Raw genomic sequence first — 18,247 nt, 5'->3', positions numbered from 1 at the left:
TAGAGGCTGGCACTGTTTCAGGGTGAGAGACATTGTGGCTGGACAGCATGTGTTTTTAGATGAAGGTCTCGAATTGGCCGTCATAGACCTCACATCAACATGGTGCTGACACTTGTAGTCCACCTAAACAAAACATTATATTCACTATATAAACGTAAAGTGGAAGGAGTTGAGAACCTATGTGAATGCCATCCGCCTGATACGTGACTGTTTGGAGCAGGCACAAGACATTTTAACTGTTACCCTGAAAAGAACGCGCTTTGCCAGACATGGAATGGTTCTTTGGACCCTCCATGTTACCCCGGAGTGTTTTGCTGCCTTCACCCACTCCCTTGCCTCGTCCTCTGTCCTGACCTGGACTCTAATTTGTGCCTCAAATGAAGCATGATCCCCTGGTGATGGCAGGTCCATGTATTTGCACACATGGTATGTGTGATCAGGGGGTAGCCAACTCTGCAGATGGAAGCCACAGAGGAAGAAAATACAATTAGTATGGACGGATATACATTGGGACTTTTACCTCATAACCTTATCCTACAATGATGACTTATTGCGATTCTCATCAGTTCCCTTCTTCCAGTTGCTAGGTTCATAAATAAACACTTTAGGGCTCAATCTGTCAATAACAAGCTAGTACTCAACAATAAGCAATCCGGTCTTCTCTGGTCATAACTGTCATCATATTTCATATTTACATGCTAACAGCAATGTAATTTGAAGGGCTTGACTTTGTAGCCTACATTATGTGTGAACACATTACTTTTTCCTTGTGATGAGTTCACTTGTCTGAAGGACAAGTAGGCTACAGTACATGAAAAAGTCCTGCTAAACTTTAACGTTATACCTTCAATTGAGGATATTCCTCCACGTTTTCCCTGACATCTGAGCACACACTGACCTGAGTGCTACTGACAGTGACAGGGTTCACTGATGGTCTGTAAATTACCAAGGAGAAGTGTTAGGTTCAAAACGTAGGAGCAATAACCAAAATCATGAATGAAAGACCCAAATATGTACTTTTCACAATGCACATGGAGTTCATATTTTAACTTTAGAAACGTTGATAAATGAAACCTACGCGGGCGCAGCATAAGTGCGGCAGTCTTGCATCGACATCTTGCAGCGAGGCATCGACATCTTGCAGCGAGGAAAGAGGCGCGCAGCCTGGGGGGCGGAGCCCGCTGGGCGTGGCGGAGCCCGCTGGGCGTGGCGGAGGGCCCAACTACGGTGGGAATCGTTAGGACGCTAACAGGCCAGGGTGTAGCATGGGAGCGTACCTATGTTCCCCGGGTATGTTCCCCGGTTCCCCGCTTCCGAAAAAGGGTTCTATGTTCCCCGCTTCCGAAAAAGGGTCCTATGTTCCCCGCCTGCCGTTGTGTCAAGCGACCCCAGGTGTCGTTATGTGGTACTGCATGAGAGTTTGACGTGCGACCCCCGGTGTCGTTATGTGGTACTGCATGAGAGTTTGACATGGGTCTGAAGATGTCTTGGAAATATGAAGAACACAAATAATATAAATATAACGATAATAGGCGTAACAATATTATATCTGCCATAAACAGGTATAGGTGGATCCCTATAAACTATTCAAACATATTTGTTTGTAAGGAATCTCACTTGTTTCAGCTATGGTGTTATGTGATTCATCAGTACACACACATGTATACTGGACACTCCTGTGGGGGGACACACTCTCTCACACACACACACACACACGCACGAGCGAGCACGCACACACACACACACACACACACACACATGGAACCCCTTATATATGCACAGACAGACAGACACACACGCGTACACAGACACACACACACACACGCACCTCCCCTCCCCAAACACACACACACACACACACACAACCCCTTATATATGCACACACACACACACACACACACACCCTATGGATAACAGCTATAAAACTGCTTTGTCATTGCGACACACACACACACACACACACACACACACACACACAGAGCGCCACCCTGACGATGCCAGTATTCTTATTTATGACACCCCAGAACTTATTTTCCTCCAAACAGCCTTGAGGTTCCCTCCCTCCCTCCCTCATTCTCTCCCTCCCTCCCTCCCTCATTCTCTCCCTCATTCTCTCCCTCCCTCCCTCCCTCCCTCATTCCCTCATTCTCTCCCTCCCTCCCTCATTCTCTCCCTCCCTCCCTCCCTCATTCTCTCCCTCCCTCCCTCATTCTCTCCCTCCCTCCCTCCCTCATTCTCTCCCTCCCTCCCTCCCTCATTCTCTCCCTCCCTCCCTCCCTCATTCTCTCCCTCATTCTCTCCCTCCCTCCTTCCCTCATTCTCTCCCTCCCTTTCAAACAGCCATGAGGTTGTAGTCAAGGTAACAGCTGTGAGGTTGTAGTCAAGGTAACAGCCGTGAGGTTGTAGTCAAGGCTCAATGGTTTAGTCTACATTTCACTCTTTCTCTCCCTCCCTCCCTTTCTCCGTTGTTCTCTCCCTCTGCCTGTGTTCCTGTCCTGTTCCTGTCTCCCCTCACATGTTTTCAGCTCTCCCTCCCCCTCTCTCTTTCTCTTATCTCCCTCTATTTTTTTCGGTTTCCCTCTCTCTCTCTCTCTCTCTCTCTCTCCGCCTTCTCTCCCGCTCGTTCTCTCTCTCCGTCCCTCCCTCTTTCTCTCTCTCTCTGTGGTGGAAAAAAGCCCACCACTGGTGGATGTGTCAGCACTTTTGTGTGTGTGTGTGTGTGTGTGTGTGTGTGTGTGTGTCTCCCTCCCTCTGACAGACATTATCTTACTCTACATGTTAACGTGGAACTTAAGGAAAAGAGATTAGTGTTTCTAGTATGTTCTGTTCAACCTCTCTCCTTCTCCCAGGGCAGTGTATGGTGTGTGTGTGTGTGTGTGTGTCTCTGTGTGTGTCTCTGTGTGTGTCTCTCTGTGTCTCTGAGTGTGTCTGTGTCTGTGTGTGTGTGTGTGTGTGTGTGTCTCTGTGTGTGTCTCTGAGTGTATCTGTGTCTGTGTGTGTGTGTGTGTGTGTGTGTGTGTATGTGTGTGTGTCTCTCAGCTCTCCGTAGTTGCTATGAGCGTGATGTCACCCGCTCCTCTAACGCTATTGGCCGGTGTGTGTTTCAGCTCCGCCTCCGTGGAAGAAGACAAGGTCCAATCCCTGGGCCCACCGCTCCAGACCACTGCCCTTGCACACACTCACCCTCCTCCTCCTCCTCCTCCTCCTCCCTCTCCCCCTCTTAACCTAACTCTTTATCTCTTTCTGTCTTCCTCTTTTCTTGCTTTCTCTTGCTTTCCCCCCCCCCTTTTTTTCGAGCCGTGCAGCTCTCTCTCTCTCTCTCTTTTCCTTTCTTTCTCTCCCTTTTTTTCCCTCTCTCCCTCTCTCTCTCTCCGTTCTCTCCACCACCGGGGGGGCTGGAAGCTGTTCTGCGGTAGTCGGCCACCAGGTGGCAGCAACAACAACAGCAGCAGCAGTGTCTCCTGGGTACGTCGGTACGCTGACAGCAGAGATGATGGCGGGGCCTGTCGTGGCCTGTTGAAGGGGGCCCCCCCCCCCAGCCCTACAGCCCCCCCCCAGCCCCAGCCCTGGCTTCATGTGTTGTCCCGCCTCCAGCCCCCCCCTCGGCCACCCTCAGCCTCCTCCGCATCGCCCCGCCCCCCCCAGCACACACCCCCCGCCGCCACGGCCGCCTCCCCGAGCCCCCGGCCCCTACCCCCCCTGCCCCGCCGCTGCCCCCCCCCCCACCCCCCCAGCCCCGGCCCAGGCATGCCCATGGAGAGCTGCCCCCCCCCCCTGGCAGATAGCAAGTCCCCCAGCCCCGGGGCCTACGCACACGTCTCCTCCTCCTCCGTGCCGCTGCGCATCCTCAACAAGGGACCCGACTACTTCAGACGCCAGGTGATGACAGTGATGATTGTGTCTCAAACTTTGTTTATTGGGTTTTTTGGAGAGCATCAATTATGAATACAGCATTTATAAAAAGTAAAAAGGTACATACCGTATACACTCTATAGAAAATACTTACAAAATGTAAAGACATACAAACAAAATCAAAAATATAAAAACAAAACATGACAAAACAAAAAAGAGAAAATAACATAGACAAAATAAATAAATAATAATAAATAAATTAAAATAAATAATACAAGTTAAAGGCTTCCAGTTTCTACAGAGTCGGGAAAGGTCAAGGTCTCAGTGTAGGATAGGATAGGCTTTTTTGAGGAGGGGTGAGTGTGTGGGTGGAGGGGTGGAGGGGTGAGTGTGTGGGTGGAGGGGTGAGTGTATGGGTGGAGGGGTGAGTGTATGGGTGGAGGGGTGATAGGCTTTTTTTTTTGTAATCAATTGAACCTCTTATAGAATATTTTATTGTTTCCAAGTGGAGGAAAGAGTCCTTCAACCAGGAGAAAGAGCTCGGAGGACTAGAACTCTTCCAGTGTAATAATATATATAATATATATAATAATATAATATATGTATAATAATATAATTATATTATGTAATATGCGTCTGCGTGCAACAAGGGAGGCAAAAGCAACCACACTAGCACACATTTTGTTAAGACTGCTCACTAAAGCGGGCATCCCAAAAATTGCTATCAAAGGGCATGGTTGTAAATCAATATTGAGAGCTCTGGACATAGTGTCAAAAAAGGAAGACCAGAATTATTTTAATACTGGGCAGGAATAAAACATATGTGTTATGATCAGCAGAGGAAGAAGAACACGTGTCACAAGTGTCGACTGTGCCTGGGAACAGCTTACTGTCAGCTGCTACTCTTTAGTCAAATGACTCCTATGCAAAACCTTGAACTGAATCAGAGATAAGATTCAAGATTCAAGATTCAAGAATGCTTTATTGTCTGTCACAGAGTGACAGAAATTCTCCTTTGACAGGCAGAAGTGCAGCTCAAGAATACAGTTTCCACATTAAAAACACACATAGGTCACATACATACAATAAAAACAGACAGATATAACAGTGTTTATGTAGTGCATATTTAAAAAGTCTAGTCATTTAAAAATAATAGTAATAAAAACAGTATTGTGATTTTAAAAGCTAAAATGCTAAAATGCTTAAATGCTTCCTATTTTAAAATGTTCAGGGCGGTGGTTGCAGTGGGAATGAATGGTTTTTTAATATGTGTTTATAAGCAAGCACATGAAGATGTAGAGTTCACCATTATAAGTGCCTTTCCCCATAATTCCTCAGTCAACACCCCCAGGACCCCCTCTGCCCCAGTTCCTCTCTGAGACCCTCTGCCCCAGTTCCTCTTCCCATTTGTTTTGGGTTTTTGTCAGAGTTTCAAAGTCTCGAAAGATAATAACTGATTGTAGAGAAATAAGACCTCGGCTATGAGGGAAATAAGACCTCGGCTATGAGGGAAATAAGACCTCGGCTATGAGGCATTGAGAGGAGGTCTTCTAGTAAAGAATGTGGGGGGAGTTGGGGAAAAGAAGGGACTTGAGATTTAACAAAATGTCTAGCCTGAAAATAACGAAACATACTTGTTTGCGGTAAACCAAATTTAGTTACCAGTTCAGCAAAGCTTGCAAAGGTCTTGTTGATAAACAAATCAGAGAAATGTAATAATTTGTTTTGACTTCAAAGCGTAAAGGCATGGTCCAGAGTAGAAGGTAAAAACATATGATTGTTACAAATAGGGCTAAGAGTGGAAAAGCTAGTAAGTTTAAAATGTTGGCGGAACTGTCTCCATATTTACAGATCACTATAGGATTGGAAGTATATTTTGTGGGGCATTGCGATAGGGGAGAACAAACTAGTGCAGAGAGTGATGAAGATTGACAAGATCTATATTAGGGGAATTGTACCAGTTGTGGATTTTTGGGATATTTGCGGCCCAATAATAAAATAACTAATTTGGCAATGCAAGACCACCGTCTCGTTTGTTCCTCTGAAGAGTGTGAGTCTTTCGGACTCTCGGGGTCTTGCCAGCCCAGATAAATGAAGAGATCATCCGATCTAAGCTAAGGAAAAAAGATTTAGGCAAAAAAATAGGAAGGGATTGAAAAAGAAACAAGAACCGGGGTAAAACATTCATCTGGATGGACTGGGTTCTGCCCATCAAAGACAGGGGTAGAGTTGTCCAGCGCTGCAAATCTGACTGCTGCATTAATATGGAAACATTCACTTTTACCAAAATTAAGTTTATAACCTGATAATGAGCCAAAGGTGTTTAATATATGCAGGATGTCATCAATGCTGCTCACAGGGTCTGTGATATACAACAAAAGATCATCTGCATATAGAGATACCCGATGTTCCAGGCCAGCTCTATGAATGCCAGTAAAGAGTGGGGATGACTTCAAAGCAGAAAGGGGTTCCATCACTAAGGCAAATAAAAGAGGCGAGAGTGGGCAACCTTGGCGCATGCCTCTTGTGAGGGGAAAGTACTGTGAGTGTTGAGAGTTAGAGTGCACACTGGCAGTGGGGGCGGAGTAAAGAAGGCGGATCCAGGAAATGAACTTTGATCCCATACCAATTTTTTTAAGGACAGCAAATAAATAATTCCATTCTACCCGGTCAAAAGCTTTCTCAGCATCTAAGGAGACAACCATTTCAGCAGATGGTGAGGTAGAGGGAGTGAGAATAATATTTAGAAGGCGGCGTATATTAGAAGAGAGCTGGCGCCCCTTAATAAAACCTGTTTGATCCTGAGAGATAAGCTGGGGTAAGAGAGGGTCCAGACGGCAGGCTAACGTCTTAGCAAGAAGTTTAGCATCCAAAAGACTTATAGGCCTATAGCTACTGCACTCTGCTGGGTCTTTATTTTCCTTCAAGAGAAGTGAGATAGAAGCTTGAGTTAGCGTCGGAGGCAGGGTTGCATTTTCTATAGTCATTAAACATGTCCAGCAAGAGTGGGGTGAGTTGAGAAGGAAATGTCTTATAGAAATCAACTGGAAAGCCATCTGGGCCCGGTGCCTTGCCACTCTGCATCAATTTAAGACATCCAGACACCTCCTCTAGAGATAGGGGCCTGTGTAGGCTCTCACCTTCATCAGCACTCACAGTAGGTAAAACCAAATTGTCAAAAAATGAGTCCATTACTATAGAATCTGGAGGGGGATTAGATTGATATAGGTTGGTATAAAACACGACAAATGCGTCATTTATTCTAGAGAGATCTGAGGTTAGAGAATGGGAAGAGTCATAGATTTGTGAAATTAGCCGTGAGGATTCCTGGTGCTTCAGTTGATGGGCAAGAAGACGACTGGCCTTATCACCAAATTCATAATATGTCCCTTTCGTTCGTCTAAGGAGATATTCCGCTTTGCCCGTGGACAGTAAATTAAATTGAGTTTGCATTCCCAGCCTCTCGGAGTATAGTTCAGGGGAGGGAGAAGTAGAATATTGGCGGTCTATGTCAAGGAACTAAATCTTGCTGTTTCCGTTTATTCTGCTTAGCAGCATAGGCACTGTATGAAATAATATTCCCTCGAATCACTGCTTTAAAGGTTTCCCGTGTGATGATAGTGTTGATGATGAAGGTGATGATGAGGATAAGGATGATGATGATGAAGGTGTTTATTGTGACCTGCAGATGGAGACCAACCCGAAGCGCCTGAGCGCCGTGGAGCGTCTGGAGGCAGACAAGTCCAAGTACGTGAAGAGCCAGGAAGTCATCAACGCCAAACAGGAAGCTGTCAAGCCCCAGATCCTGGCCAAGCCTCCCGTCTGCCCCACTGCCGCCCCAGGGGCCAAGCGAGCGGCAGGGGGGGGAGGGGGTGGTGGAGGGGTAGGGGTAGGGGGAGGGGCGGGGCTCAAGGCGTCCAACAACAACTCAAAATCGGACACGTGCGGCGCGACAACAACAACAACAACAACAACAACACCCACCACCAAGCGGGAGAACCTCAACCTGGAGATCCTCAAGAACCTCCTGAACTCCTCCACCACCACCACCACCTCCTCCTCGGCTGCCTCCGAGGGACACACCTCCCGCGGTGGGGGGGCGCAGCAGCTAAGACCCCTGGGAGCCCGCAGCTGGGCCCCCCCCCACCACCACCACCACCACCGCTCCACGCCCACCCCCCCCCCTGCCCTGACGGCGGTGTCCGAGCCCGGCAGCCTGCGCTCCTTCGCCGAGTCCCTGAAGGTCCCTCCTCCTCCCACCACCACCGCCGCCCCCCCCCACTCCTCGGCCACGGGCCGCCGCAGCCCCCAGGGTGGGGGAGGGGGAAGTGGGGGAGGTAACCTCAACCTGAGCCGCCGCCTCCTGGAAGAGCGAGGTGACGGGGGTGGTGGTGGGGGGGGGGTGGAGCGCTCCTCCCCCCTCCTCCTCCTCCACCACCACGCGTCCCACTCCTCCTCCTCCTCCCCCCCGCCGCCACCCCTCCCCCTCCTCCTCCACGCCTCCCACTCCTCCTCCGACCTGCGCCGACTGTGTAACGGCGGCGGCGGCAGGCCCCTGAGGACGGCGCGCAGCAGCTCCAGCTCTGCCCCCCCGCTGCCCCCCAAACCCAGCAACCCCCCCCCCACCAAGGCCCCCCTGGCGCCCCCCCCCCTCTGCGACAACCACCCCCAGCAACAGCCCCTGGAGAGAGACCCCGCCACCACGGCTACCCCGCTATCCGGGGGGCTGGCTGGGGCGGGGCCGGCGGGCGAGGTGGAGCTGGAGCTGGGCTCCTCGGTGTCCCGGCGGCCCTCCCTGCACCGCTCCAAGTCGGACCTGAGTGACCGCTATGCCCGGGCGGGCGCCGACGTGGAGCGCTTCTTCAACTTCTGCGGCCTGGACCCGGAGGAGCTGGCGGGGGTGGAGGGGGGCGTGGCGGCCGGCGTGGAGAGCTGCTTCGCCCGGGCCAACTCCGACATCGTGTCGTCGCTCAACTTCCGCAGCGCCAGCATGGTCAGCTCGGACTGCGGACGGTCGCGCCGCAGCGACGAGGATCTCACGGATGAGGAGGACGAGGAGGAGGAGGGGGGGGAGGGGGGGGAGGCGGGGGGGGAGAGGGTGCCGTATGGGATCTCGGCGGTGGAGAGGAACGCCAGGGTCATCAAGTGGCTGTACAGCATCAAGCAGGCGAGGGAGGCGCAGAAGGTCTCGCACGTCTAAGACGTCTCCCCGGAGAGAGAGAGAGAGAACATTCCGGAAAACACACACAAACTCAGAACCGAAAATGGTCCCTTAGAGAGAGAGACTCTAGGAGAGACTACAGGGACAGAGATGATGATGATGATGATGATGATGATGATGGAACTCTTTGAAAGGGTGAAAGGAAAGCAGGAAGGCCTGGTGAGAGCTGATGATGATGATGATGATGATGATGAGGGTGATGAGGGTGAGACAGGCCATGGACGGTGGCTTTAGCTTTCAGTGTTAGCTTTCCTCCTCCTCCTCCTCCCCCCCTGCCTCCCCCTGCCCCCCCCTACCTCCCCCGCCAGCACGGCCAGCAGCAGGTTTAGGAAAAAACAAAAAGCCTTTTTCAAGATGGCCGCCATTCAGTGCCGTCTCTCTCTCTCTCTCTCTCTCAGCATAATGATGCCAGATGTCTCCTTACCTGTCTTCTTCTCTTTTACGTTTACATTGTTGACGTTTAGCAGGGTGGGCGAAGGGTATGAGGGTGCAAAGGAGGGGGGGGGGACATGGGAGAATTTGGGGAGATTGGGGGGGGGCGGGGGAGCTCGGCCAGGAGTGAGTTGCAGTAGTCTTCCTCCTCCTTCTTCTTCTTCTTCTTCTCCTTCTTCTCCTTCTTCTTCTTCTTCTTCTCCTTCTTCTCCTTCTTCTTCTCCTTCTTCTTCTCCTTCTTCTCCTTCTTCTCCTCCCCCTCCTTCTCCTCCTCCTCCTCCTCCTTCTTCTCCTCCTCCTCCTCCTCCTCCTCCTTCTTCTTCTTCTTCTCAATGTTTCAGAACACTGAGCCTGGAAGCCATAGCAGTTGTGAATGCAGTGCTTCAGTGTGTTCACAAGTCTTCAGCTCTGTCTTGTTATCTCTCAGATCCAATTCATGAGCTTTGTGTTTGTATAGAAAAAACCCTCTAACCCCCCCCCCCCCTGTGGAAGCATGGTACAGTCCAAAACCTGCCACACCCACCCCTCTGGTACCCAACTCCTCTCAGCGTTACTATGGCGATAGCGTCCAAGCAGCAGCAGGCATTATGAACAGTGTTTTTCGGTTCAGCTTCAGTTTCCGGTTTGTTGTCGTCCATAATCATAATCTACTCAATCACATGACAGTTGGATTTTGTGGTACTTTGCTTTTCTTTAAAAAAAAAACAAAAAAAAAACGTATGTGTAAATGCTGTAAGAAAATGTATATAATTTAAAAAAAAAATGTGTTCAGTTGTTTTTGTCTGAGGGGTGTCTGTTTAGAGCTACTACACTACAAACGAACAAGATGGCCGCCGGCTTGTAGTCCTGCTCGCAGAGCTATCAGCTGGGCTGTCAGACTCTCTGTTCACAATCAAACTCTCTACCCTACGTTGGGGAGGCTGGCGGAGGTAGAAATCGGAGGACGGGCTCATTGTAATGCGTGAAATAGAATGAGGAATAATATCAAACACACTATTCCTCATTCCGTTCCATGCATTACAATGAGCCCGTCCTCCGATTTCTACCTCCGCTAGCCTCCCCTGCTCTACATGTTCAGTAATATGGAGTTGGAATTTTTTTGCAGTACTTAAACATGAAGAAGAAGACAAAATGTGTTCACAACAACGTCACAAGATGTTTTGCATTATTTCAATAAATGGCTTGTTTTGCCATCTTTTTGCCATCTACAGTACGTCCCAAGGTTTTGTGAGTATTATTTCATTAAAATTATATTTGATGAAACCCGTGAGCTTTCCTCATTTTTCTGTACCGTAATCTCTCTATTATCTGGGAAGTAGTTTTCAGAGGTTACAGCCGCGTTCGTAAATCCGCCAGAGCGCACGCTGGGTTCAACGTCATAAAGGGACCAAGTGATTTGATTGGACAAGAGGCAGTCATGTGAACGCTCGGCGCTCTCAGAGCTAACTTAAGTTGCGGCCTTCGTGACCTCTGATCTTGTTGACAGCAGACTGTCCTGGTTCAGAAAGCCTGGGGGAACCTTCGCTGAAAGTCGCGACAAAATGGTGGAAACCCGTTTGAAATGAGTGACGCCTCGCGCTAGTAATTCATAAAATACAAAGGTTCCATCTCACAAAACATAATGGAATGTAAAAACGTTGACGCTCAATATCTCTGAACTGCCCTAGACGGAGATAGAACCTTATCATTCTAAGCTCATGCTATTTAACAGTAACAAACTGTGCTCCTCCATGGATTTTTGAGGTCGCGCGTTCACATGATGTGATGATCATCTTCTCTCTTTTTTTTTTTTTACACTCTGTTTAGTCAGGTTTTTCAACAAATATACAATACAATAACATTTGGTAAATATAAGTGACAAAGTAATACAGCAAGTTTAAGTGAACCAAAACAAAAACAAGACAGGACTAAGACAGCAAACAAAAAATAGAATCCAGGACTACGGCTAAAGACATGAAATCGATAAATAATAAAGAAAAAGAAACAGAAACAGTGTGTAATGTAAACATAAGTCACTGTTGGTCAGTCAGTTGCCTGGCAGATATCTGGCATGTCCCGCTCTCGTACACTCAAAGAATGGGTCCCACATCTTATAAACCATCCTCCTTGCCCCTCATTATGACCTGGTCCTCTCCAGTCTAGGGTCAGGGTTAGGGAGCCTCTCATTATGAGCCTCTCCAGTCTAGATACGTGAATGTTAGCCTACCTGTATGTTAGCCTACCTGTATGTTAGCCTACCTGTTGTAGCCTACCTGTTGTAGCCTACCTGTTGTAGCCTACCTGTTGCAGCCTACCTGTTGTAGCCTACCTGTTGTAGCCTACCTGTATGTAGCCTACCTGTTGTAGCCTACCTGTTGTAGCCTACCTGTTGTAGCCTACCTGTTGTAGCCTACCTGTTGTAGCCTACCTGTATGTAGCCTACCTGTTGTAGCCTACCTGTTGTAGCCTACCTGTTGTAGCCTACCTGTTGTAGCCTACCTGTTGTAGCCTACCTGTTGTAGCCTAACCGGAAAGTTGGCATTTTGTTAATAAAAAGAAGGCTTAAACCTACGCCTAGTTTAGAATAGAAATACAAACATAACAGTGTGGAAGTACTATTAAGTGTGTGAGACAGATGTCACCTGCAATCTGTACAAGGATAAAATACCTTGAATGAATGAATGAATGAATGGACTTTATTGTCATTGCTACAGTACAGGTACCAAACAACGACATTTAGGAGGGGTGGCTCCCCTGGTGTTAGGAGAGGGAAAAAAAAAACTTTTAGAAAAAAATAAAAATAAAAATAATCACAAGAAGGTAAGGAGCTGGTTTACATAAATAAAGGCTATGTACACAATCCACTGTACTATACTGCACAGATAGTCAACTAGGGTTGTCATATTGCACAATAGTATTTTTTTTTCACGTTATTTAAAGTGTCACAGTTTGCAGGCTTGAAATGTACATGTTTGTGCCTCAGCACTACACCTGATTTTTTCAGTCCAGCAGCTGCCATACAATCCGTCCAGACTGTCCAGGGCCCAGAACTTAGGTCTTTGCTGTGTTCAGGGCCTGGACGGCCCTGTGGTAGAAGCAGTTCTTCAGTCTGTTTGTCTTAGCGGCCAGGGTCCTGAACCTCCTTTTACGAGGGCAGCCTGGTAAAGTGTACGTGCCCAGGGTGGGTCGGGTCCCTGGAGATCTTTGAGGCCTTCCTGAGACAGCGTGTGTTGTACAGCTCTTCCAGAGAGGGGAGGGGGGCGCCGGTGATCTTCTGTGCTGTTCTCACTACTCTCTGTAGCGCATTTCTCTCCGCTGTTGTGCAGCTGGAGAACCAGTTGCAGATGCCGTAGGTGAGGATGCTCTCCACTGCGCCGCGGTAGAAGGGGGAGCTAAGGTAAAATCCTTCAACACAACCAATTTAATAAGGCACTAGAAGTTGCATCGCATAGAGGAGCATGGCGAGTTTGAAAAGCTGACTGCGGAGATTGAGAAGAAAAAGGCAGAGAAACGCCCGCTAACACAAACCACTATAGAGACCCACAGACCTTTATACCTTTATACCTTTTCACAGTGACGCCTCATAAAACGTTTATTTGCATAGCTCATATTCCTAGCTGTTCCTGCATCCTCTCGAAAACATCTGTGATCTCTGATTAACCCCCATTTGTCTCCAGGGTCTCATGCCTTCCCAGACACATCATGTTTCCTTTTGCAAAGGTAAACCCTAAACCCTAAACAAAGATGACCTCCCCTGGGCTGACACCCTGAACCCAAATGGTGCTGAACTCCTATCATGTCAAGAGATCATGAGATCATTTCAACATGTAGGCTACAATTCAACACAACTTGAGCTCTTCAACACTGTACACATTTTAACCCAATTGAAAGAGAAATCCACCATAGCCACTCTTCTAAAACAACTGTGAGGAGATGTATTTAATGTAAACTAACTATTAAAGTTAGCAAGCAAGTAACAAGCTAGCCACTCAAAAAAAAATTGGCTGGATAAGACCTCTGACAAAGAAAAAAAGCTACTTAGTAGTCTAAATGTTACTCTGTTAATTAATGAGCCTACTCGCATCACCCCCAGAACCCAATCTCTGTTAGACTGGATACTGGTTTCACATCCTGATAGGTTTCTAAGGGCTGGTGTTTTGTCTGATTGTTTCAGTGACCACTCAATTGTCTACTGTGTGTGGAAGATCAAACTAACCAAACTGCCACCGAAATTAATAAGAATCAGACAACATAAGAAATTGAATTTTGATGTATTTAATAATGATTTGATTGATATTAACTGGGACAGATTTAAGTTAATACCGGATGTACAAGATGCCTGGGACTTTCTGTATACTGAATTCTTAGCTGTTGTGGAAAAACATGCTCCCTTCAAAACTGTCAAGGTCAAGGGTAAACATCTCCCCTGGATCAGCTCTGGGGCCTCATTCATAAAAAAGGACTTGAATGTCATCTTTGACTTTCACGTAAGCACAGTTTTCTAAACGGACGTAAGCATTATTTATAAAACGGGCTGAGATGGTTTAAAGTTGCGTACGTGCTTCCTTCTATAAATACCAACGCAGGTAAAAATGAACGCAGGTGAATGAGGTTTGTATTAACGCCCTGTGATAGAGGCTGAATTATAGCGGCTGAATTAAGACAAGTGCTATAATATAGGGTAGGCGTTCGTCTGGAAGTGGGAGAGGGCAGAAGGGTGGCTTCTCGGTAAGTTGCATTAGTAACGTTTGATCATGACAACTAACCAGGCACACAGGCACATGCTTATACTCTACTCAAGTTGTAAAAGAAAATCAGGGGAGGTGGTGGATTTTATCATAAGAGGACAATTTTAGCATCCCCTCGCCAGTGACTTCAGTGTCAGTAACTGTCATTGCATGTGTGCGTGCCCCCTCGCACCTTGAAATAGCAGTAATACCACGTTCATTGATAAGACATTAAGTATGGAAAGAGGGGGGCGATTTTGACTGTTTTTATTTCAGGGGGGATGCCATCCCCCCTCAACTCGAGTGCTGCTTATACTGTAATAATATAATGGTCTTATTCTTATCAGGTGGTCTTATTCTTATATGGCTGCTCACTCCCTGACACCGGAGAAAATCCAGTATAATTTAGCGCATGGCCGGGCAAGGTCCGTTGTGGAACGCACTAGGCATGTTGAAGGGGAGATAGACAGCTCCGGAGGGATATAAAGGAAGACTGAAATACAATCAGAAACATCAGTTCCTTTTAAATCTTGAATTAAACTCATTTTCTCGGCTGATAACAACATCGTTAATTTTATTACGAGCCACTTGCATGAATTACACTAGGCAGTGCGGCTCACATGCCTGTAATAACTCCGCATAACCAGTAGGTAATGTGCGTAAGCAAGTTGAATACTCGACGTCGAGCTACAATCGTTTCCACGATCAAATTGACTCACGTTGAAATTGTATAAATCACTACGTTGACGTGGTTTTGTACGTACGACACGGGTAAGATCAAAATTTGATCTAATTGCAAAATTGCGTTGAAAAGACATCTAAAAGACGACTTTCCCCTACGTCTATTCTACATCCGGATTTGGTTGACGTTGCAAGGTGAAAATACGTAGTTTTTAGGTCGTTGAAAAGACGTGGTTTTCAGGTCGTTGAAAAGACATGGTTTATAGGTCGTTGAAAAGACGTGGTTTTCAGTTCGTTGAAAATACGTTGTTTTCAGTTCGTTGAAAAGACGTTTTCAGGTCAAATGATGGACGTCCTGCTTTTGGCCAACCTGATTATGTACGATGTAGGAAAAAAACAATGCTCCCTCCCATACCTAGAACATTTCTGTAAAAAAAAATCTAACTCTTGAATCAAATCTGCCATACATGTACATGATTTTACATTTGCATAAGAAAAACAAGTACCATTTATTAAATACACATGTACTTTATTAAGCATAACATTTAAAAAAATGCATTGAGGAATACGTTCAGAAAGAACTGCTCCCAAGGCAGAACAATACTTACTAACATTGGAGTGATAGAGACCAGCATGGCCCCTGCGCGTGCAAGGATGACACGCACATTCAGGAAGCTTTCCTTATTTTACACAATTTCCCCACGGGGATTAATAAAGTATCTATCTAATATTGCAAAATACCACAGAATATTCCAAAATATTGCACAAAACATCGAGTTTTTCCCCTAGTAAAAATACAAAAAATACAAAATACCACAGAATATTTAAAAAAATACAAAAAATACAAAATACCACAGAATATATACCACAGAATATTCCAAAATATTGCACAAAAATCGAGTTTTTCCCCTGGTAAAAATACAAAAAATACAAAATACCACAGAATATATACCACAGAATATTCCAAAATATTGCACAAAAGTCGAGTTTTTCCCCTGGTAGTCATTGTCCTTTGGGCCTTAGACATTAAGGTGTAGGGTGAAGAGATGGGTCTTCAGTCTCCGACGGAAGATGGGGAGTGACTCTGCAGTTCTGACAGCCGTGGGAAGTTCGTTCCACCAGCGGGGAGCCAGTATCGAGAAGAGACGTGACCGGGCACCATGGCAGCCGCGTTGGCGTAATGATGGTGGGGCCAGTCGGCCGGCAGATGTGGAGGGGCGGAGGGGGCGGGATGGAGTTTGAGGGGTGACCATCGCTTGCAGGTAGGCAGGTTGCCTTCTCTATGCTTGTGGCACCTCTGCTCTGGGCTGCACTACAGTGGTGTAACCACCACCTCCCGATCTTCCAGGCGCGTGCTTGAGGTGGTCCCCAACAGCGAGCCTAATCATGTGGTCCATGGCCTTAGAATCCCACTTCTTGACTGCAGCTGTAACACCAAAAGACATATATATATATAGTTATATTACACAAAACATGCTTTCTGCAACTTCAACGCACATTTTATAGGCAGAGCATATGGTGTGTCATAAAGTATGTTTCTTGAACTTAGAATTAAGTTATAGAACTATTTATTAATCATCTCAGAGACGGAGTGTTGATCTAGGATCAGTTTAGCCTTGAGACCATACTGATCTTGCGAGCTCACATTTAAAAGTTTAAGTTAGTAGACTAAAAGCATCCGTAAGGACATTTACTGCAGAAATTGACGCAATAACAATTTAACAAGAACAGCACACAACAGGATGCGATTTTGCTTTCACAATCTCCAAATTAGCCATACCATTCAGAACGGTGTAGAGGTTGGTTGGTTGAAAAGCGGTCTTCGAGCGATGACCCTTCATGTTGAACTTGGACATGAGGTTGTTGGTGAAAAGCCTATAAGTACAGAAAAGTTATTGAAAAGACAGTCTAGGAAGAGACAAGTGGAAAATGTGGCAGCGGCTTTGTTTTATGGAGTGGTGTTTCCATTGTTCTGGGCAATACTTGTACAGTACTCCTGTGTACAGTACTCCTGTGTACAGTACTATCAAAACCCAAACTTTCACCAACACCTATCCCAAACAAGTAACACATTCGATTGCTGTGCTCCACCTTGTTTCCCATTCGGGGTACCACAATATATTCACAATGTAGCATACCTGTCCATGATCTTATTTGCGCAGTCCTTCACATCCTTTCCTCCAATCTTGCTTAGCTGTGAAATCTGAGTGGGAAATAATCAAATAATCAAGAATAAACATTTTACCTGATGTTATGCCATTTACTTGCGCATCAACTTAAAACACAATTTGTAAGTCGCTTTGGATAAAAGCGTCAGCTAAATGAAATTGATGTAATGTAAATCAAATGTCACCATCAGTTTCTTCTCTTCCTCACGTTGTAGCCTCTCCTCCAGGTTGTTGAACTGCTCCATTTATTGGAATTGAACACTACTAACCTATATTAGATAAATTCCTCAAAAACAGTTAGTGGGAGAGAGAGGGGAAGAGAGTGAGTGAGTGAGAGAGAGAGCCAGCCACTGTCTGGAACTGCAACCATTATGAAATAGTACACTTAGTGCTCTACAAAAACTAAAATCAAAATATATATCACATATTGAACAACTGAACAGACTAATATACTTCTCTGTAATAAAACGTCAAGCTAAGCCCAGTATCTTACCATATCTGGGTGCGTCAGAGCGTCTTTCTGCATTGGACTTCGCGGGATCACTTCGAGGCACAGTACTAGCAATGTACTCATACGCAATGCCGTAAGACTGGATGAGGCTTTTTACTTCAGCCCTTCTTTTTCTCCATGCCCTTAAATAAGCCATCTGTAAAAGATATGAATAATGTTTTTTGTAAATACTAGGAATCAAAAATTAAGAGAATCATGTTTCAAATAAGTCACATAAGCATGCTTTGCCTTGCATGCAGTACAACTCACCTTGTATTACAGTATGACCCGTTTGAGTTTCCACTGGGAAAGCTAAAGAGTAAAAAAGAAAAGAAAAAAGGTTAACATCTGGCACTCACAAATCTATTACGACAGTCACACAGAAAATGTTCAACCTATAGTATAAAACTCTGAAGTGTCAAGCAATATTTTTCCTAGAATTATATGCAACAATATGGACCTACGGGTGTTGCCATACTTGTGTTTGTACTGACTTGGTTGTGTGTCTATGCGGTTAAGTGTATGTACAACTATGGGTTTGTGTATGTGTCTGTGATTATGTGTGTTAAGAGTAAGCTGTGTGTGTGTGTACATGTGTGTGTGTGTGTGTGTGTGTGTGTGGGGGGGGGGGGGTTAAGAGTCTGTGATTGTGTGTGTGTGTGTGTGTGTGTGTGTGTGTGTGTGTGTGTGTGTGTGA

General features: G+C 46.4%; 1 protein-coding gene across 1 annotated transcript; it reads left to right on the top strand.

The window, feature by feature from the left end:
* Positions 1-3,747: 3,747 nt before the first annotated feature.
* LOC308151780 (protein FAM110B-like) lies at positions 3,748-9,052 on the top strand (the record flags this gene model as incomplete). The annotated part of the gene is made up of 3 exons (XM_080524680.1): positions 3,748-3,879; positions 7,541-7,987; positions 8,336-9,052. 3 exons carry the CDS (start codon positions 3,748-3,750, stop codon positions 9,050-9,052), a joined length of 1,296 nt encoding a protein of 431 aa, XP_080380806.1.
* Between the last annotated feature and the right edge of the window lie 9,195 nt (positions 9,053-18,247).

This window comes from Nansenia antarctica (assembly GCF_963989245.1).
Source record: "Nansenia antarctica genome assembly, chromosome: 2".
NCBI classification, from domain to species: Eukaryota; Metazoa; Chordata; class Actinopteri; order Argentiniformes; family Microstomatidae; genus Nansenia; species Nansenia antarctica.
The sequence above is the reverse complement of the archived record's forward strand: the minus strand, read 5'-3'. Positions and strand labels throughout refer to the sequence as shown.